The 22789-nt window shown below is 47.8% G+C and overlaps 1 protein-coding gene across 3 annotated transcripts in view; it reads right to left on the bottom strand.

Annotated features, from left to right (window-relative positions):
- Positions 1-22789, bottom strand: part of CHD6 (chromodomain helicase DNA binding protein 6) — a 140059-nt gene that overhangs the window by 6632 nt on the left and 110638 nt on the right. For 2 of the 3 annotated variants that reach the window (XM_032838476.1, XM_032838477.1), the window contains exons 27-35: positions 14341-14401; positions 13430-13646; positions 11778-11986; positions 8906-10483; positions 5968-6119; positions 5385-5591; positions 3743-4195; positions 1921-2112; positions 811-930 (exon numbers count right to left, since the gene is read on the bottom strand). In XM_032838476.1, coding sequence (XP_032694367.1) covers positions 811-930; positions 1921-2112; positions 3743-4195; positions 5385-5591; positions 5968-6119; positions 8906-10483; positions 11778-11986; positions 13430-13646; positions 14341-14401 — 3189 coding nt within the window. The remainder of the gene's footprint in view (positions 1-810; positions 931-1920; positions 2113-3742; positions 4196-5384; positions 5592-5967; positions 6120-8905; positions 10484-11777; positions 11987-13429; positions 13647-14340; positions 14402-22789) is intronic. The other variant, XM_032838479.1, reaches the window with a different exon arrangement.

The following is a 22789-nucleotide window of genomic DNA, read 5'->3' as shown; positions in this document are numbered from 1 at the left end:
GAAGAAATCACATCCAGGCCATCCCACTAGGAAGGGAATTCATATCCAGGGAGAGCTGCAGCTGGCGGAGACTCGAGAAGGCATTCGGGGAAGCCTGTGCGTCTGGGGGGACAACCCGAGAAGAGCAGATGCCCACGACGCTCTTCGGACGCTCCCTGTTTGGGGAGGACGCACTTTGCCGAGGTTAAAAGCACAGTTACGGATCATTTGCCCGAGCCTGACGCATTTTCAGGTTGGAATGTTATTACTGCCCCCTAGAGGTTATGACTTTCCTATTCCAAATCGGTCCTCCTCTGTGAGCTATAATTAACTCAGATGCGTTAGACTACAACTATTTCACAGATGTCTTTTGAAGTCTCTTCCAGGCTCAGGATTCTATATGAGGAAAAGGGCAGTGCTTGGAGTCGGCTGCTTTTCATTGCCAGGGGGGATGGACTAGGAGGAAATGTTTTAAATGGAAATTTCCAATAATGACATTTGTTAACACTAGAAAGAGATTCCTGATAGGGGTTAAGGTCTATTTCCCTGAAAGCTCTACACTGTATTGGGATGGGGGTGCTGGATATCAAATTTTGGAAATAGTTTTACAAATTTAAACCAAAAGTTTTGGTGGTAAAGGTTGAAAACAAATGACCACGGGAAGTCCTACTGCTGCTCAAGAGGCCCCAGTACCACTTATCACGACTTATCAGCTTCCCGTGCCGGCCTCTTGTCCTCCGAGAAGACGGCCCCTGGCTCCCCACGTCCCAGCTGGAGCTTTCCCCGAGTCTGCAAGGCTTGGCTTCACTGGGACACGTCCCTCTTCCTTACCCGTAGTCCTGGCTCCTTGGGGACAGCAGGAACCCTCTCTTCCCCACTCAGGGAGGTGATGTCTAATTTTCCAGGTTCCTTACAGCGTGGCCTCCTCTGCTTTGGTTTGTCTGAAAAATTCTAGGAGGCAAATGGAAACCAACATTACAAACCATCCTGTCACAGATTCTTCTGATGAGGGTGGTTTTTCAGCTGGTTTTACTCTTCTCATTAATGGACCTCTGTACAGGACCCCGTCAGGTTAGGCTGACAAAGAGCTACCGGGCCCTCACCCAGGCTTTCTTTGAAACAATGGCGTTCCTGCAGGGAGCTGGAGAACAGGCTGTGTGGGCCTCTTGGGTCGGACTGGAGCTGACCCCACGTTCTCTCTGTGTACTGCTTACTCCCTGGCCTTCTCCTCCTCCTCATTCCCCAGATTCTCTCTCCACAGCTACCTATCTGGCGGGCTTTGTCTCTTTGGAGGGTGTGTGTCTGTGAATGCGTTCTCCTCCTTCTTGTGAGCTCTCTACCATCCACATCTTATTAGTCAGATGTACCCAGGACAAAATGGTGGCGGGATAGGCGAGCACGTGAGAAAAGAACACCAAGAAGAGACATCAGCGCACAGGAGCCCTCTCCTACAGACTTCTAATCTGGAGGATCTCGGGCAAAGGCAGTTCGGAGGACTTGAAGGAAGAGTGGCAAAGCTGTGACTCAACAAAGAACGCACACCCCCCACCCCCCAAGGTGGTGATGTGTTAACTCAGAAAGAACACAGAGGAACACATTCCTGCACTGGCAGTGTTTACGCAACCTAAAGATTTCTCCGTGCACTTAGATCTTGCGTGGTAATTCTGGGGTAAGGGGGTGCTGAGCTTAGGCAAGTCCTGTCCTTGTAAGATGCTGCGCAACGACCTGGCATAGCATTCTGACATGGGCTGTGATTTCTGTTACTAGAAAACTTCATCAAAGTTTAAACTTAGAAAAAAACCCCAAACTTGAAGATGATGATCTCAGTTGATACAGAGATCTCTGTCAAACTTCCTGGTCTCCCCGAGCATGCTCCTTATCAAACGCGGCAGCAAATGAGCAGGAAGGAAACGGCAGGGTCAGGGCACCGACAGCGCTTACCGCTCCAAAGCCGGGAACCTCTAAGGAGTAGTCCGCCTGTTGCCTCAGCCAGTCCAGCAGACTCTTGCTGGGAATGGCTTTCTCGGCCTGGCTGCTGGCTGCTGGGGCTGGCTCGGGGGCCGAAGTGGCGGGCACCGGCCCTTCAGGGTGTGAGGTGCTCGGCGGGGCCTGCCCTGGGTCTTCATGGACTTCCTGGACGAAGGAGAAACAAGTGTGTGAAGTCAGCACGACAGAATGAAAACTGGTTTCTGAAAGAAAAACGCACCTTGTATCTTCCCATCCTTTCCCGAGTATTACTGTGCTGGTGCTTTGGCAAGAATCCTCCACAACGCGGACCCACGCGTGGGCTGCTGCCCGTGCTGGCCTTCCCTCTGATGCTCCTCACCTTCCCGTCTGCTCAGGTTGTGCTACCGCCTCTGCCACCGTCAGGGACAGTCCAAGGCCACCCTACTTCCTGCACGCTGCCTCCCGCCCCCGACCCCCAGCACCGCTCACAGATTTTCCAATACCAGGAAATGCCACACTGCAATTCACTTACCTGTTTCCCCCTCTATGGGCGAAATGCCTGTCTCACTCATCTCTGTATTCCCAGTGTCCATAACGGATCTACAGAGTACCATGTGGCACTCAAGCAATGTCTGCATAATACGTTTAAAAAATACTCTGATCACGACAGAAGAAACTATGGCTTTGCACTTCTAAAAAATGAGACAACTGTCTTAAAAGCTTGCAGGATTGGGCAGGGAAAGAACCTGTCACCTCAGCCTCCCAAATTATATAGAAAGTCTAGAAGACAAAACTTTAAAATACACCAAACAAAAGAGCTTAATAATAAAGCTCCTAGGCGCTAGTGAACGACGTCTTTGGCTTGGTTCCCTGACCTGCCACCTTACTGGATAATCTTGGGCAAATTATTCAATCCTTGTTAGCCTGAGTTTCTTCATCTATAAAATGGGAGTAATAACAACATCCTCACAGAGTTGTGAAGATCAAATAGGACAGTTACACGAACACCCGAATCCAGGGCCTGGCATAGAGCAAACACTCAACGAATACTGGTTATTATTATTCCTTTTAAAATAAGAAAACATGAAATGTGACTCCTGCTTTGGAGCCTGAAATTCAATAAATGGGAAAAACCAAAACACAAAGGGAAGTCAGTTGTCTTTGACACATTAGGCAAAGTCTGAGGCCACCTCCCCTGGCCAGGCATACAGCTTCGAACCTTATCTGTTGTTTACCATGATCTCCTCCGGGTTTAGGCCGTCGTGGCGTGAGGCTGGTGAAGCCCCCACAGCAGCTCTCTGGACGAGATGCGACTGGCCCACTTCCCAGAGGAGCAAGTGAGGCACCGCAGTGTGACCCACGGAGCCCAGCAGGTCAAGTAGAAGGGCCAGGATCGACAGAGAGCAGAGTCGGGGTCCTGACCCCTGTTCCCTCCCGCCGAAGCGCAGCTCCTGGAAAACCCGCCAACCCAGAGCACCACAGGCACAAGCTCAGCCCCGCTGCTCTGCTTCACTCAGTCACCGGCAGCTCTTCTGAAACACGGGGCGGCGTGGCGGGGCGGCGGGTTCTGGGCTGTGTGTGTTTGAAACAGCAAGACCCCTGGCTTGGCTCTTCAGGCTGCATGCAGGTGAAGGGTCTGTAATGGGTTAAATGTATTTCTAGAAAAGACTGAGGGCAACCTGTAACAAGAGAAACTAACCAGGATATTTGAAATGGGATAAAAGATCCACAAATTAAAAAATCGTGTGTCTGAGGAAGGGTTTAGTACTCAGGGTGGAAAGGTCAAGGTTTTTACTTAATGGTCTCATATACCCACCAAGATTCCTGCCTGAAGTGTCTGCTCCTTCAGAAAGATGAGGTCCATCCCTCCTTCAACATGTTTCCGTCTCCCTCTCCGCCTCCTTGTGGCAGCGTCGTCTCTTCTGAGGCTTCCGTTGACAATCTGTCCCGTCACTGGATGGATCAGGCCGGCTTGCAGAATCCCAGACAAGTCCATGCCGAGGGCTCCTTGAAGTGAACCGATAGCCCCGATCTTAGGGGTGCTGGCGCTCACCGGGAAAGGAGACGTGGCTCCTGGGGACCCCTCTGACGTGCAGGAGAGATCTATTGCAGACTCCCCGTGCCAGCCATTGAGGACGATGGGGGGGTGCCCGTGGGTGGCAGAGAAGTGTTCCAGGCTCCGGGCCTTTATATCCCTCTCCACCTCAAACTCGTAGGGACGTCTGTGCTTCTGTTCGTCCTTTGTGAATACTGGAGCCAGGAAGCTCTCCTGCAAACACACACATGTGGCAAGAGAGGTCTCAATGCCTCTTCTGCGGCTGAATGGCAGCTCCTTCTCCAGGCCTGATTTCCTCGGGCCTACTAGGGTTCCTAATCAACTTCTGAGAAGTTCTTTCCACTCGAGCCTTCTCAGACTTTAGCACCAAATAACCTGGATAGCTTGTTTTCAATTTTTTAAAAAAAGATTTTATTTATTTGAGAGAGAGAGAGAGCGAGCGCGTGCTCAGCAGAGGTAAAGGCAGCAGCAGACTCCCCTGTGAGCAGGGAGCCCGAGGCAGGACTCGATCCTAGGACCCTGGGATCATGACCTGAGCTGAAGTCAGATGCTTAACCCTGAGCCATCCTGGTACCCTCACCCGGCGAGCTTGTTGAAATGTCAATTCCCCTCAGTGGGCCTGAGATTCTGTAGGTCTAACAGGTTTCCAGGTGCTGCTAACACTGCTGGTCTATGAATTACCCCTGGAGGTGCAAGACCGTAATCCAGGGAATCAACCTCAACTGTACGTTAGGATCCACTGGAAAATTAAAAAAATTCCAACGCTCAGTCTACAGCCCTGATGCCTTAAATCAAAACCAGCAGCTTCTGAAGGTCCCTACAGGTTCGCGTGTGCACTTGGGAGAGCGCGAGCCTGGGTGCTAACAATGTACCTCAAGTTAAACGAGTTATAAGCCTGAGTTTATAAAAACCATTCTCTGATTTCCCTAATTTCTATCAGCTGCCATCATTCTCGTGGTCTTCCAAGTGTGGAACACACTGGTCCATTCACGCCGCCCTCTCTCAGTATGTTCGCCAGTCATCGGGTCATGCCTGCCAACGCCCACCCCCTAGTTAGTACCCACCCCGCCACCAGCCTGGTCGAAGACCTCACCTCCTCCTCGGATCCCCACTCGGCCTCCCAGCCTCTGGCCCTGTTCTTTCCTGACCCTCCTCTCCCAAGAACCTGCACACCGCTTACTCCTGCCCAGCTGTAAACCCTGCTTTCACTGTGCACTTCCCGCAGCTGAAACTTCCGTTGCTCCCTGCTGCCTACAGGGTAAAATCTAATCCAGTGACTTTATAGAAGGAAAAGGAAGAAACCAAAGAGAAACACCAAAAGTAGAAAGAGAAAGAAGAAGTCCTCTCCACTCAGTATTTGCTGCATGGACGACTCAAGCGAGAAGTGCCAAGCGGCCCTCACCTTTTGGATCTGGGCCACCAGCGCCGCGCTGCTGCTGAAGCCGTGTTCTGAGGCCTCCGGCTCCGAGGCGCTGCTCCGAGAACCAGCACTACTGCTTACGGCCGGTGTAGGCAGCGTGCCCGAGGGCTCGTATGGCTGGCTGGAAGGCCACTTCCCCTTTAACACCACGTGGCAGATATTATCCAGGCGGTTGATTATCACGCGATCCTATAAAAAAGACCAAAAGCTCTGAGGAGTAAGTACCAAGTTACCCAAATTCACAAAGTCCCTAGAGATCACGTGTCACGTTTTTCTAACCAGGAGGAGTTGATTAGGAAAATAGCACACTCAGATGTACTCACTTTACAAGTCTTAAAATATTTAAGTTCTATGGTCTGGACAGTGAAAATTAAAGCCATAGTGCTTTAAATATGAAAACAGTTTTATCTTCTGGTCTAATTAGCCAAGTGTCTCTTTCTTTAATGTTTAAATGTGACATTATTAATACTTTTTCAAGACATTACACATTTCTCTGAGTTTATACTCAGAAATTCTCTACAAGCTGAGAATGCTTTGGGTAGAGAACGCATGCTCTACGGAGTACCTTTGGCCACTCGGAGAAGGAAAAGAGGGTCTTCTCCTGGAGCAGCTGAGCAATGGTGGGAGCCCGAGCCTCCTGCAGGTCATCCCCAAGGTCTCCTGCGATGCCTGATGTCGAGCTTTTGCTCTCCTCCTCAGAGTACTTCCCTGGGTAATCTGCAAAGAAGGGTTTAGAAAATTAATCCGGTACTCGGGAGACAGTAATGAGCTGAACGATTAGGCCACCTGACCTGTCTTTTCAAAAACTTAGCCCATTTTGTGCTGATTTGAAATTGAACAGTAATTACCATGCTATTTCCGGCAGAACCCTATCAGTTAAGCCATACATGCAGATCCTTTCTCTAGGGCTGCCCGTGCAAGTCATGTGGTAACTCTGCATGCACACACCAATAGAAACAACCAAAGAAAACAGGAGATTGTCCTATGTACCCAAGAGTGAGAGTGGAATGAGCACCGAGAGGCTGGTACATGCAGTGCAGCAGACAAGACAAAACTGAACACTGTAATACTCTTGTCCGTTTGAAGGCACAGTCTTTGAAATGTAGCACAGCAAGATGCTGATGTTAATGACAATAGGTGAAAGGTCCTGAAACTTACAAGAAAGGTAAAATAGACCTGCTTCATGTAAAAAATGATGCAAAGAAAGCCAGAACACTTAAATTACTTCACTGATGGAAAGAAATGGAAATGCAGCCCATTCTTTTAAGTTTCAGTGGTGAAAATTTATTATCCGTGTGAAATGGATCTTTAAAGACCCACTTACCAGTAAGGGAGGGAATGATAGGGAATGAGCACAGGGTAGCAAAACATCCAGTGCAGAAAAAGTTGTGAGCCTCTTTTCTGGTGAAATGACATGGAATTTGATCCTCTGAAATGTGGAGATTTCACTTGTGACTGTGCACCAAGTCTAGGGAGCTGCAGGGACCTCTCACCACGAACAGGACCTTGCAAGGCCAGTGGATTCAAGGATATACAAGACAGATGTGACCCAGACCCTCAGACTCTTACGGTTTCATGGGGGACAGACAGTCGGGAAAACAGTATTAATAAATGAACACAATTATAAATAGTGGCAAGTGCTACGAAAAGAAATAAGCTGCCATGATACGGAGTAAGGGTGGGCAGAAGGGAGGGCTTCTCAAAGGAGAGAACCCCCAGGAAGAGGAGGACAATGGTTATTCTGGACATGCTGAGGAACTTTCCTGGGGAAAAGTACAAAGATGAGGGTAGAAGGGTAGAATCATTCAGATAATGCTGAATTCTGTACTGGTAGAAAATTTGAATTTTATTCTCGATCTGATGGGAAGCATCACTGAAAGGTTTTAAGCAGAGAGGTTGGATTTGAGTTTTAAGAAAAAGTAATGATGTGTGAGAGAAAACCCTGGAAACATAGCCAGGAGATCTGGGGCTGGCCCTGACAGCCGTACCAGTCACTGTTCCTTTACGGTAGACTTCCAGGTGCAGAAACAGACCGATGCCTTCTGCCCCACCTGTTCCATGTCTACTGTGTGTGGAAGACCCCTTCTGAGGTCTGCAAAAGCATTCGGAAAAGCACTGGTGCAAGGGGGCCCACCCATGGGTGTGTGTGTGCCGCTCACCGAAGCTGCAGCAGACGGCGTTGGTGGACAGATGCCTCTCCTCTCACCCATACTCTTCTACATTCTGTACTCAGTTCCCTGCCTCGATTTCCATGGACTATTTGGTGATTTCCCCCACAAGGTTAAAAAAACAATGTGCGTTTTATAATCTAACACATGACAGCGATCCTCTGTGGCCTAGGCTGAGGACAGACAAGGTCAGAGACGCCCCCACTGCCGTGTCAGCTGGGGCTACAAGTTGATTAAATTCCTTTCAGTAGCCTCTCTTCATTATCCTAGCTAGCGTGTAAATTTTAACTTGAGTTTGGAACCCGTCTCAAGGGAGTCACTAATCACAAGGACTAGACCAAGGGTGAGCTTACCAAAAAAAGCAAAGTTAGATCATGCAGGGGAGCTTGCCTGAGCTCCCCTCCCTTTCCTTCTGTGATATAAAAGTCACTGTCGCAGGAAGAGACGGCTGTCTCTCTAAATCCCTGAGTACCAGACCCGGCAACAGGCCAGATGTGAACAGGGATTTTGGTGTTTTTTTTGACAATAATAAGGATAAAGAGAATGACCTTTCTTCACTATAACATGCCCTCTTGGGCCCGAAGAAGTAAAAACAACAGTAAAAAAAGTTAAAAACCATTTCTTGTTGCTCAGAATCTCTAATCAATGTATTTAAATCCTCCGAGGCACAGAAATATCTGAGTCATTTAGACTCTTAACATTTAAAAAGTCCTCTTAACTTAAAGCCTTATTTAAGACTTCCCTATTTAAAAAGCTCAAATCTATCAGTATTTTTGCTGAGTTACTTGTAATTGTTATTTTTATCCCTGTTGAGTTATTAAAATGAATCTACACCAAATGCACCAATATCAAATCACAAGGTTTGGATAATGATATGAATAAACAGCACTATCTTTGCTCACCTAAATGAGATCACATTTACTCGTATTTTTGTGGAGTTCCTGAAAAATTAACTCTCCCTCTAGAAAACTGTAGGTTCTTGATGTTCCTAGGCTTTTCTACTTTAACCGATTGGAAGGTCCTCACCTGGTAGAAGAATAAGTTCCTTCCCCTCCGAGCTGCATCTAGTGTCTACCACGGAGAAAGCAGCTTGTAAGCCCCGCCCAAGTCACTTGGCTGATGCAACAAAGGTGCTACCACTGTTCACAATCTTCCTCAGTGTTCTAGAATGATCAGCGTTAAGCTACTTTGTCTCACCTTCAGACAAGGCCTGGTCTTAGACCATAGGGAATGTGTGCATGTGTGACTCAGAAGCCGCACGTCTCCTGACACGTCCCCCACCCCGCCACGTGAGGACTGGCTCACCGAAAATACCACAGACCTCACCGACTGTACCTTGAGTGTGGCCGTTCCCCTCTCTGTCATAATCATCTTTGCTCTCAAAATCCGCATCTTCGGGCTTGAGCTCATTGGCTTCCGGATACACAGCAAAAGCTTTCTTCCCCTCTGCACTGTCTTTCCAAGGCTCGCTCAACAGCTCGTGCTTCCCCTGGGTGGGCTCTGCGGGAGGAGCTGGGGGCTCAGCCTCCACTGGGATGCTACTGGTTTTGCTTTTGTACGCATCTGCGTTATAACCCTTGGGTTTCTCCACTTCAAACTCCTCGTTCTCGAGGCCATGCGTCCACCTCCCCGTGTGCTTGCAGTGACACTGACAGGCTGCTTGAGGAAGCGCCCCCCGCGGTCCAGGATTCTGGCTGATGGCCTCCAGGGTTCCTCTCTTGGCCTCCTCCACATGGAAGCCTCGGCTCTTCTCCCTCAGGGTGTCAGCGGTGGGATCAGCTAGATGCACAACCTCGGGCCTTTCCCTCAGGCCTGCGGCCATGCCCACATTCTCCTCTTCATTCTCCTCCTCCTCCTCCTCCTCCTCGCTGTGGTTCTGACTTAAAACCAATTTGCTTTCTAAACTTTTGTTTTCTAATAAATCAATTAATTGCTGATCTGATGACAGGCTTCTTCTGGAGTCACAGACACTAAGATTGCACATATCTACAAACCCACTTTCGTTTCCTTGATCCAAGGAAGGGGAAGCTAAGCACTTGGCTTCTAGCTGCCCGACGCTTTCAGGTCTCTGCCCTGTCTCAGTGCACAGGTCCCCTTCCCTGGAAAGAGAGAGCAACAGATGTTTTCCATTTTTGATGTTCATCTGAGCTACTCCTGCTTCTAAGCTGCCCAGAAAAGAGGGGCCCGCAGGTAGTTCTGCCTCTCGGCCACCAGGCTGGCAGTTCCTGTCCTCGCCTGCTGAGAGGGCCAGCGCATCCTTTCTGAGTTCTGTCCTGGTAGTGAGGCTCTCCTGGAAAGAGCCTGGCTCCCGACTCAGGACCTTCTTACCATACATCATGCCCTCCAAGCACTCGGGCAGCAGACTTTCGTCGTGGGAGACGGACATGACATCCTGAACTTTAGAAATAAAGTTTTCACAAGTCATGTCAGATAAACTGCCCCCAGGTGGAGCGGGGTGACCATCTCTACCTTCTGTTTTCACGAGGTTCTCAGGCTCATTTTCAAGGGGCTCTAAAGTCCTGCTCATCTGAGTGTACGTGAGAGATTCGTATAGTTTGGAGTTGGTCTGGTAAAGGCAACAGAGACTTTCTGGGGCCTGGGTGTCCGTTCTCTTGTGCTGGGCGTAGTTCCTGTAGGCGTCCAGGAAGGACAGCTGGGGGTCGGTCATGATGTAATAGTCAGTGCGGTTGAGGCCGTGTTTGGCGGTGCCGACGAGCAGGTCTCGGTCGTGTTTCCCGCACTCCCACCAGACCGGGAGGTAGAGGCTGGGCCTGCAGAGCTGGAGGCGCTCGTGCAGCTGTGGACACCTCAGCACCTGCTCGCGGACCTTCCGCAGCAGTTCGATGCGGTACAGAGTCCTCGCGGCCCGCTCCTCAGTGATGGGCTCCACGTAGATGCTGGGATCTGGGGGACCTGGAAAGGCCAACACAGAGCCTATCACTGAAGGCAGCCCCAGGACACCCGCCACCACCTGAGCCCCCGTGTCTCCGGTCTAAGTGCTTCCCTCCCTGGCATACAGTCTTTGGTGTGTGTGCCCCTGACACCATGAAAAGCTACGAGAAGGGAAGGTTTCTATGAAACTAGGACAGACCCAGTGAGGGTGAGGGAGGAGCACGAAAACTTGGGTTCTAGAAGATAAGCTTTCATTCAGTAAGCATGTACTCTGTGCCCTCTAGTAGAAGTACTGTACACATGTCACTGAGTTCTCATGGCAATGCTAGGCTGTAGCATCACTGCCCCTGTTTGAAGGATGAGGAAGGAAGCTCAGATATGCTCCAGGTGCCAGAACCAGGATTCGAGGCCAGGTCTTGTCAGTGGGGTTGCAAGGCCCAGCTCCTTACAATCTATCCAGCTCCCTGGTTTTAATGAAAACACCCTAACCATGTCACACGGGGCATGCTACTGTCAGCCCAGGACCCAGGCACTGGCTGGACTCTAGGCTTGTTTTAGCTTTTCCACAGCACAGTCAGATGGGCTGTATCTAGTTCACCTACAAGTGCGAGGAGGGAGAGGGACGAGGAGGAAGCTGCTGCATCCCAGCCAGGAAGCAATTTCTCAGAAGGAGTCTCTACCAGACTGGGACATGTGGAAAAGACAGCCATTTACTTTCTGTAGCTACAAGTCAACACACGGGAAATGAGTTAAAGTTCTTACAATATAATGTACGGCAGAAGCGAAGTTCACCAGAGTAAATCTCAGACTTAATACGCTGGAGAAGGTAATTAACGCTAGCCTCTCAATACTTCTGTGCAGTGTTAGCCTCAATTTCTTTTTTTTTTTTAAAGATTTTATTTTTATTATTTGACAGACAGAGGTCACAAGTAGGCAGAGAGGCAGGCAGAGAGAGAGGAAGGGAAGCAGGCTCCCTGCTGAGCAGAGAACCCGATGTGGGGCTCGATCCCAGAACCCTGGGATCATGACCAGAGCGGAAGGCAGAGGCTTTAACCCACTGAGCTACCCAGGCGCCCCGTTAACCTCAATTTCAATTTCTGTTGACATGGCATTGTTTTGGGAGAGAGATTTCATTTTATGAGAGTGGACCCAATGAGCAGTTCACGAATTTGTGAAAACTCACTTGTCTTTCCCTGAATTCTTCAGGTAGACTCTACTCCTAGAACCAAGACTACCTGAAGTGATTCTGCACCCTGAAAATACACATGCCCTCTCCCTGTCTCATCGGGGACACACGGACAGAGAGCGTTCTCACCACCATCCTTCCACGTGGGCAGACGACACACGTTCCGGCACATAGCCACAAAACTATAGAAGTAGTGCTCCAGGCTCTCATCTGACTTCTTGTCCAGACGGGAAATGATGCGGAACTGTGTCCAGTCAAAAGTTTTCTTTTCTTGATCATAAACAACGCCGAAAGAGGACACCGCTCTGTAGAAGTCTGCTTGCTCTCTCCTAGTCCACCTTGGGATTTAACCAGAAAGGGAGAGTGAGCTGCTTTCCCTTAAGGAAAAAAAAAAAGCCAACAACTACTTACTTGTTGAGAGCCTACTAGGAGAGTCCGCGTACTCAAGAAAGCAGGTAGGCCGGGTTTGCCTACTTTATTACTTTTATTTAAGTTAAGTTGGGGTGAGAGGCTTATAATGAAAACAGCCTGTTATCCTCCCACCACTTTCAAATCTCTCAACTTTTTCTCCCAGTATTTATCTATGTTTAAGTCACGTGTGCAGACTTGCCATTTCTTCATTCATTAATTTTAGAGACTACCTAGTTTGTTTCCACTGATGGGAGATGAAGATCTTAAAATACTATGTATGTATGACAACGCAGAATCACAGAATCCTGGAGGGACCTGAAATTCACCCCCTTTCTCTTCCTGATGAAGAGACCGGTCCAGAGAAGGGAAGCAACTCCTTGAGCCACACAACTCTCCGCACCCCTAGTTCATGTTGGCTTTGTTCTAGGTTTTATGCAGGCAGGTAGCCCGTATCTGGGATGCTAAGGTTCTCCAGCCTCCACATTCTTCACGGTTGAGATAATGACAGGAAGTGGCTGAATTATTATCCCCTACCCACAGTCTTTATGAGGGGCTCCTGGGCACAGTACTCTCCATCCCCAGAGCTAGTCAGGCCCAGGAGTGTGGGGTGAGGGGCTCGGTGGAAGAGTGAGAAGCAGGGAAGACGGGCTCGAGTTCTTCTCTTTGGAGTTGTGAAAGACAGTATTTTCCCTGAATTACCAAATTTCATAAAGTCAGAAGGTGTACACAGAAGTGGTTTTGCTTTTTTTTTTTTCTTTTTGGTATTCTTTTAATTCACTGGATGGTGCATCAGAAGGGTGGACAGACAGACTCCAAGAACTACAGCTTTGTTGATTTTTCCTGGTGGCATCATTCCTAGCTTGTGCTGGCCTTCTGTAGCCATTTTTGGTGTCACTCTCAGATGGGCAAGTAATTCCTGATAACTTATCTCCTCGTTCTGGGCTGGCATTTTATAGTACTTTCTGCTCTCACAGGCTTGATAAGGATTGGTAGCTATAATATGGCAGCTTCAATGCACACTATTTACTTGGCTGCTAAAAGAACGTGATCTGATATATACGCTAATTTTAAACCACATTTCCAGGGACTGGGGGCTAATTTAAGGAAGAGGGTCAAGTTGGAAAATCATTAAAGTCTGGGGATTGTGAACAAAGGTTTTCCTAGATCTCATCAACTCCCCAGCCAACTCCCTAGACCTCGTCAACTCCTCAGCCAACACCATCACTGGAGGCTGGACTGAATTAGTTCTGGAGACCACCTAAGTCCAAGATGAGAACACTGAATGCATTTGGTCTCTAGCTGTATCAGCATCCCCTTGTCACCTTTACTCACTGGCAGCTCCGTATTCCCTTTTGGCCCTGGACTTTTACCTCTTTTGAGCTTCCTTGTTGATGAGATCCATTTCTGAGGTTCTCCTGAACATCTCTTCCTGGACCCAGTATCCTTGGTTACCTGGTCCCAGAATTTCCGGTCGGCAGAGTTCTTTGCGGTTACAGCGCTGGTACACGGTGACCAGACGTCGGAGGCGAGCCGTGAGAGCAGATGAAACTGGCCAGGGTGATTTGTCTGGGTCGGAGCCATCCTGGGCTTCAAACATCAGTGAGGATATTAGTATTTACAAACGGAACCAAAACAAAGGCGGCTACTTTGTTGTTTTGTTTAAATAAAACCACAGCTGACTCAAGGACCAGATCAACCCGCTCAGGAGCCCGGCAGGGCCAGAAGGGCTGCGACTCTGCTTTAGAAACAGCTTTCGCTGTGGCTGGCTCGGTCATCTCTCGCATACGGATGTGTCCGTCCACAGGGCCAGAACCGATCCGAGGACCTTGCTCTAAGGCATGGGAACAAGCAGACCCTCTATGGCCTTCTCCATAATAGAACTACGGGCTTTTGTGTAGCTGGGTCTTCCAACTGCAGAAGATTTTATAGAGTTCAAATGCAGAAAAAAATAAAACGAGAGAACAAACCCTCTGTAACATTTCTTTCCCTAAATTAATTAAATAAATAATAAATCAATGAAACCACAATTCCTTTTTCTCTCCCTGACTCCATCCTGACCTCAGATACCACGGATCTCACTTCTGAACTTCAAGAACGGTGGCGGGAGCTTGCCAGAGCTACATTAAAGCTCTGTGTGCGACTCCAGGAGAGTCTGATGAAGGTCAACTTGGCTTTTTAAAAGAGCCTCCTTAAAAAAGCCTATTTTTACTACATGTAAACTCCAAGATAACTACAGACCACGACCTTACTTTTCTTTGCCTTCAGAGGGACACAGTCTCACCTGCCCGGCTGTCATCCTTCTTTTCGCCAAAAATGCCATCACCTCCATCACTGGAACTCTCCTAAGGGATAGAGGAAGCCACGCCATCAGCAAAAGCCACAGCCCAGGACAAACTAGTTCAGACAGCCCTCACAGGGCAGGAGATCTTTCCTACCCATGAACACCTCAAAGACCTCAATCGTCCCCAGTCAATAAAGCTTACTTGTACAGTTTTAAAAGAACCAGAAAGCAGTTTATTTCAAATAAGCATTTTTAACTGGGACTGTACGAATGATTCTGTCTACAGAGAATTAGCTGAAAGAACGATGAGCTGGCGTGCTCTCCCCGGCAATTACATTTTACAAGCACGACTTTAGCTGTGAATTTAAATATTTGCATTACCATCATCTCTTGCAATTTAATACTGTCACTTCACAAAGGTGGTGCCTGCATTCTGGTTTCTTTCTTTCTTTTTTTTTTCCTTTGCTGTGGAAAAGTATCATGTTCATGTTCATTCCGGTTAGCTTACTTCACAGCAACAGATGCTCTTGTCCTAAAACGTGACTGCTCCAGACATGAGACCTGATGGTGCAAAACCCCCAGGAATTTAAAATTAAAATCACAACTGAGGCTCCAAGTGAATCTGGAGTAATTTTACAGGCACGGAGCTTATCCAAGCTGGAGCGTTTGTCAAACGAGGTCTAATGGATCCCTTTACAAACCCTTTCTTGGTCTCAGAAGGGAACTCTGAAAGTTCTTTATGTACGGTGTGTGGGAGAGTTTGGGGATGGGAGAAGAGAGAGTGCTATTTTTCAACTGGACCCCATTTTTAACACGAAACCTTACTGTCTTTTGACCTGAATGATGCAAGAGAGTAACCCCAGGATTGGAGACTCTGGCCACGTTAGGGAGGGTCATATCCGAGTAAGGGTCAGGAATCTGTGTGGCCTGTAGAGTCTTTGTATGTCCCTCAAGCTATGAAGAGTTTTTACACCTTTGAAGGGAAGAAGAAAATGGGGACGTGGGAGACGCAGAAGAATATGCAACAGACTGAATGTGACTCCCACGCCTAAGACACTCACTACCGGGTCCTTTACTGGAAATGTCCGTGGCCGCCTGGAGGAGTGCACACAGCACAGACCAGGAATCTAGGCTCGGTAGGAATGGACGGACAGCTGTGATTGGAAACAGTAAAAATTCTATCCATTCTCCTACGTCCCTAATACCATGGAAGAGGCTGAAAAGAGAAAACTGAAAAGGTAGCGAGGAGCAGGGGCGCATTTTCTCTGTTACAAAATAGGGATAACAGCTAACACCATAGAGAACGTGTGAAACCCTTTACATGGCTTATCTCCTTTAGTTCTCGGAAGTGCTTCACGAGGTAGAAACTACGACTCTCCTCCTTTTACAGATGCAGAAAACAAGCCCTAGAAAGGTTCTGTAACTTGCCCAAGGTCACACAGCTGGGTTTCAAACACAGGAGTCTGATGACAACCACTCCAAACATCCCAAAAAAAGGGGAAACGAGAGTCTGGGTTGAAGGTCCTTTCTGGAGCGCGAACGTACTTAAGCTGGAGGACTTCCCTTCAAACTCTCTCGCTTGGCCCACACGGCTTCTGGCCATCTAAGTGGAGAGAGGGCGGCCGCAGGCTCACCTGCTGTACCATTCTGGAGTGCTACTTAAATATGCTGCCGCCTCCTTTCCCGCTCCTTGGGTGGGTACAAAACAAGCAAAACACTACCAACCACGTCCTGGATCCTTTCCTGCCACGGAGCACATGTCTGAGTATCCTCACAGAACCCACAAAGATCCTCTGAATGCTCTCATTTATAATTATAGATGCTTCCAGAAGGAGAAACGTCCTACAGTCTACAAAACATGGGAGTGAGGCGCCAGAGCCACCATGCTCCTTATTACGTCAACGGGTGGCTAACTTGGGCTTCCCCAAACCCCAGATCCGCACGGGGGCTCCCAGCTTGGGGTGAGGCAGACACGCAGGCCTTGCACGTTTCCCTTCGGGTCCCACTCGTGGCTTCTGCAGGTGCACAGTTAGGAACGTGAACGGCCTCAGGCGGACTCTCAAGTAAGGCAAGACTGTGGGATTGGCAAGTGCCTGTCCCTGTACCCTGTCCTCTCCTTGAGGCACTTGCTCCCTCTGGAAATGACAGCACAGAGACCACCTGGCTCAGCAGCAGCCGTGGTCGGGGGGGCGGTCACAGGGAGCCCCCGGCAGGCCCTGCGTCTGAAGGACACAGGCTAGCGTTGAGCGTTTCAACGTGTGCTCTCTCAGACCGTGGATCGATCTGAATTTAGTATTCATTTTCAAGGAGGTGTGAATCTATCATTTCAGCATGAAGGGTCCAGACTGCTGACCGCAAGAACCGCAAAATAAAGGAAACTGGAAACGCAACAACAGCAAACAACACAAAGGAAACGGGTCACACCATGTGCTGTCCCCATCTGGAGCATGCGTGTGATTTGATTTGGGTCTGCAGGCTGACAGTCCCCAGCCCCTTGGCCTTGGGCACGCTGTTTCAGTCTCTCCAGCTCGTTTCTGCATTTGCAAAGTGGAGGTAATAATACTTTATAGGGTGATTGTGGGGCACAAATGAGTCGATTATGTCCCGTGTCGAACCAAATGCTGGCCCGAAGCAAATGCCTCACGAGTGGTGGTGGGGGCTGTAAGATGCTGATAAACAGTCCCCACTACCAGACAGAACCTCCCTGGTCCTGTCTTTCACCTGCGCTGTGTGCTGTGAGGCTGGCTGGAGGACGCAAGGCAGCAGTAGCCATGGAGGTCTCCTGGGACCCGGGTCAGCGAGTCTCTAGACACTATGGTACTTCTGACGCAGTTTCTGTTCATTCATTATTCCATTTAGACAGGACACTGGAATGGGGAGGATGATCATTCTCACCTGAGATCATACACAGTTATTAAGTGGTGAAGGTAGACTTGAAACCCTGAAGATCTGACTTCAGAGGATGAGCTCTAACCACTGGGCAGGACTGCTCTGGCCCGTGGAAGCCAAAGGGGGCCGAATCCAGAGCAGTGCTCATGAACTAAGTCCAAACACGTCACTTCTCCACTGAGGGCAGTGACATGCACGGACTCCTAGTTACTGAGAACAGAAGGTCCAGTCTCCCCTGTTTGTGGCCGGCCCCTTTGGGCCTGGCTGCCTGCCCTATTTGGCCTTGACGTGATCAGCAGCACAGTCCCCGTGGGACCTGCAGACCCGGGGAATGTCTCCCGAGTTCTAACAAAACCCTAGGATCAACACAACAGGCAAGGAGCTGTCCTCTTACACTGAGCAAACGAGTGTCTCGAGTGCTAGGAACTGCACTGGATCCAAGGGCTGTAACAGTGGGAAAAATGGAAGCTTTGTCCTTCCAGGGCCCATAGTCTGGAGGTCATGAGAGACATGCTGGAAAATACTGGCTATGCTGTGTGATCAGTGCTCCTAAACACAGTGGGAAAATAAGACAGAGTCACCAACTCTACCAGACCCAAATCAAATAGGGGAAAGACATACACGAGGCTTTTGAGCTCCCTACTGAAGGACACAAAGAGGAGGTGGCCAGAAGTTAAGAGCTCTATGAGAGGAAACAGGATAAACAGAGGCAGAATTAAAAAGATCCTACTGTGGATTTCATTTCACAAGACAACAAATCCAGCATTCTACTCTTGCATAAACTTTATGTGGAAAGTAGATGCACACCAAATGTCATTAATGTGACTCAAGGATTTTAACAGGGAAAGAGGGCAGGGTACAGAAAAAGACTGAGGAGGAGAGACACAGCTCTTGTGCCCTCTAGCCAGAAGGACTTTTTTTTGAAGCTGATGAAAACTGTTTCAGCTTCCTGCTCTCTCTAGAACGGGATAAGAATAACGCCTAACTGGAGGGGAAACACGCTGTTAGCTGGGAAGTACTTCACATTCAGACATTACTACCGAGTGTAGAGAACCTCAATGTCTGAACTTGGAAGAACAGAATAATTATTACTTCCTAACTTTTTCTTACGTTGGGATTTAGACCATTTTAGGCATTAAGTTTCTCACGAGAGTTTTTCCAAGCTCACTCTGGCTCTGACTTCCTCCTCCAGTTACAGACCTTCTGTGTCAGAGAGCACCCATAGCGGGCACAGCTGCCGAGTGAGGACAAGACACGCTCATTAGAAGATGTGACTGTATCAGTGGGCTGCTCCTTGTCACTGTTCTGGTTAAAAGAGCTGTTGCTCTCCCTATATCATACTGTGTTTGATAAAGAGAGATTCTGTTTACAGTTCAAAGCTCCAGACCATTCCCAAACACAAGTAAACTTTCAGCCTAACTGCCGCAGAACGTCTCTGCGTATTCACGGACTCCAGATGCGCGGGAAATCTGTAACTGTTTACCAGTCAAGTTCTATTGGTATTAAAGCAGAGAGAGCGTGGGGGAAAGGGAATAAACTAGATCTCAAATGTCCCTTCTAACTGTGACATCCTGATTCTCTGACCCTCTGACATCTTAAGAGGGCTGTATCTATAGTGTACTCTGGAAGGCACTGGAACAGCGAGGGTCTGGAGACAACACGATAGAAAGAAAGCAGAGAACTAGGGGGCATTTCACCTGAAGAGACATTTAGAGACACGAAGGTTAGGAGTTGGCTGGCCTCAAGAATTTAAGATCCTGGGGTGCCTGGGTGGCTCAGTGGGTTAAGCCTCTGCCTTTATCTCAGGTCATGATCTCAGGGTCCTGGGATCAAGCCCCACATCGGGCTCTCTGCTCAGTGGGGAGCCTGCTTCCCCCCGCCCTCTCTGCCTGCCTCTCTGCCTACTTATGATTTGTCAAATAAATAAATAATTAAAAAAATTTAGAATCCCGTCAGAGAGGAGAGAGATAACAGTTTTGTTCTTTGCAGCACCAGGAGAAAACTAACAGAATGCAGGAAGCGAACTGGGAGCCAGATTTCTGGGACGGTATAAGGAAGTCTCCTTGGAAGCCAGTTTTTTTTTCTTTCTTTCTTCTTCCTATGGACTCTGAGAATTACCTAAACCTACCTGGAATGACCTGACGGCAAGGCTGCAGAGGGGATAGAACATTCAGAAACCACTTACACACGTGTTAGGGCTCCTTGCCATACTGGGATTGTGCCCATCTATTAACTGTCCCCTGTGCCCATGTGTATTTAATTCAGAGGAATTCCCCTAGTTATAGACAATACAGACTCTTTGGGCAGCTTTAGCCCTGCCTGCTGATCTGCCTGTGAACAGAACTGGGAGAAGGAAACACCCAGCCAGTGTATTTGGGGTTGGGGCAGGAGGTATGGGAAGGGAGGGAAGCAGGGGTGGGAGAGCAGACTGGGTTCAGACATCATCTCTCCCTCTACATCTGTTATGTTAGCACATGGACCAGAGGTGAGCTTAATCTATTTATAATCTGTCCATCTCAGAATCTGGGAGAAGCCATGCCCCATTCTATCTGCTTTTGATTATATTCTACAGCCCAGGTTTTAGGGTTTCACAAGCAAAATAAACAATACAGGTGTTAATTTAAAAAATGAATAAAATGTAGTTCTAGAGAAGTTTAACCCTACTGTAAGGAAACTTGAGTTATTTTACAATTCTGCCACAAGGCATTCGGTGCCCAGATGTCTCCACAATCAAAGACGGATCAGCTCAGCGTATAAGCCTGACCGTGAACATCTTTTAGAGCTGGGCTGGCTGTGGCAGCCTTTCCACAGAAGCAGTAGGTATAGCAGCTGAAATACTTTCTGCTTTCTTGGCTATGAAAACAATACTTGATTAGCAAACACGAGATGAGAATAGCCAGAAAATATCTAGTCTGAACTCTATCCCCTGGTAGCTGTATGAATTTGGCAAAGTCCTTTAAAGCTCCTGGGCCTAAGTGACCGCAGCCCTCCAAGGGGGGCAGTAACATAGGGAGTGCTTATGTCCTCAGCCAAGGTAAGGATCGATGGCAACAAATGGAAAAAGTATTTTGGAAAAAGTGTATTTCTATGAAGTATAAGGCATTACTTGCATTTCTCTGGTACTTGAATTGCTTCTACGGAAAAACACATCCTAAATTCCAGACAAAAGGAGTAACAGGAGAAGCCAGGCATCGGAATAGCAGAACCTGGATTTCAACTGTTGACATCAGAACCCAACTTTCTTTAGGTCAGGGTCAGAAGTTTCATGCTGATCTGCTTCAATCCACTGCTTCTCAGACCGTGGGGAGACATGGAAACAAAACTTTGAACAATAATTATTTCGTACTTTGGGGAAGTGATGTCATTGTTACTGTTACAGGAATTAGAGCTGATGGAAGCCAAAGTAAATACCACACATTCTCCCCAACTAGAACCAAAGGAAAAGAACTGGTAACTTCTGGGTGGTGGTGAAGAGAAGATGAGAGATTATCGTGGCAATGCATTCAGTTGGGGACAACTGTACAGTAACCTCTGGGATTCAGAATCCATGAAATCCTACCAGATTCATCTGCTCTCTAACTCAAAGCCAGGGAACACGTGTTGTCAAATGGTGCTGGGGCCCTGGTAAGGTCTCAGTCTGCTTATGAAAAGCCCCAGAAACTCATTTGTAAAATGCAATGCAGACTTCTGGGAAAATGCACGTTTCCCTATTGCTCGCTCTAAGCCCTGTTAAAACCCGGGACATTATATATGAAACAAACGTAAGAGAACTCTGAAAGGTGAGAGAAAGCAAACCAGCTAGGAACTTTGGGACCCAAGGAATGACGTAGTGGTGAGTTTCATGGTTTTCTTTTTGAACTTTTATTACTAGATTTGGGGAGAAAGAAGCTGGCTACCTAGAAATGCCGAAGGGTGCAGACAAAACAAAACCAAAGCCTCAACAGAAGCAGTTTAGGAGTACACAAAATGTTAAGGCAATACCTGCTACCTTCCAGCCCAAGAACACAAAAAAACTGGCTCAACACATCCAGGCCAAACACATCCAAAGGCCAAGTGGAGAATCTTGACCTCCACCTTCACCAGGCTGCAATAGGACACCCCATACTCCTGCTGGGGTGGTGTCAAAATCCCAAGCAGGGAGCTGGGACTTTCATCTCTGAGAAGGAGTAATGAGGTCCCCATCCCCATCCACAGCGTTAGCAAAGACCATGGGCAGAGATGAACTTCCACTCCTGTGTAGCAATAATGAGAAATATCCCCCTCAGGTTTCACCGGGGGCTGGCTGGAAATGTGAACTTCTACTCCTACCTGGCAGCAACAAGGCAGTACCCATCCCCCACCCGACTCCCCTGCAAGACAGGAGTCAGAGGTAGTCAGCTAAAACAGAAGTTTTAATAAGATCCCAAGTCTTACAATACAATACCAAAATGTCCAGATTTCAGCAAAAAATCATTTCATACCAAGAAATAGGAAGATCTCAAACTGAATGAAAAAGGACAATAAATGCTACCACTGAAATGACAGAAATCTTAGAATTTGACATAAAAATTTAAAGCAATCGGGATGCCTGGGTGGCTTAGTGGGTTAAAGCCTCAGCCTTCAGCTCAGGTCATGATCCCAGCGTCCTGGGATCGAGCCCCGCATCAGGCTCTCTGCTCAGCAGGGAGCCTGCTTCCCCCCATCTCTCCGCCTGCCTCTCTGCCTACTTGTGATCTCTGTCTGTCAAATAAATAAATAAAACCTTTAAAAAGAAACCTAATAATTAAAAAAAATAAAAAGAATTTAAACCAGTCATCAAATGAGCAATTCTGAACATGCGTGCCACAAATGAACAAAATCTCTGCAAAGAAACAAAAATCTAAAGAAGAACCAAAAAGAAATTTTAGATTTGAAAAATACAATAACCAAACCCTAAAAAACAAAACAAAACAACGACAACAGACAATCTCAATAGCAGAATGTAGGAGAAAAAGAAAAAAATCAGGGAACTCAAAAACAGAAAACCATAAAGTACCCGATCTGAAAAAAAGAAACATAGATTAAAAAAAAAAAAAAAAAAAAAAAAGCATTAGGGTCCTGTGGGATTTTTAAAAAAAAAAAAAAATTTTTTTTTAAAGACTTATTATTTATTTGAGAGAGAGAGAGAGGGAGAGAGAGAGAACGCACACACAGAGGGAGAGGGAGAGGGAGAGGGAGAGGGAGAGGGAGAAGCAGACTCCCCACTGAACAGGGAGCCTGACATGGGGCTCCTCGCTGAAGGCAGATGCCCAACTGACTGAGCCACCAGGCTCCTGAGATCAGTGAAATTAAAAGAGAAGACAAAGAGCTGAAATAAAGAGCTGATTATTGAAGAAGACAACGTAGACAAATCTCTAGTAAGACAGATAAAGAAAAAAAGGGAGAAGACACAAATTTCCAGTATCAGGAAGGAAACAGGGAACAGCACTACAATTCAAAAGGATAAAAGAATACAATGAACACCATGCAGATTTGACAACTTAAATGAAATAAATCAAATTCCTTAAAAAACACCAATGATTATAACTTATTCAATATAAAA

Source organism: Lontra canadensis, unplaced genomic scaffold (assembly GCF_010015895.1).
Source record: "Lontra canadensis isolate GAN:19392208 unplaced genomic scaffold, GSC_riverotter_1.0 scaffold105, whole genome shotgun sequence".
Taxonomy (NCBI): domain Eukaryota; kingdom Metazoa; phylum Chordata; class Mammalia; order Carnivora; family Mustelidae; genus Lontra; species Lontra canadensis.
Note: the sequence above shows the minus strand (reverse complement) of the source record. Positions and strands in the feature narration are given on the sequence as shown.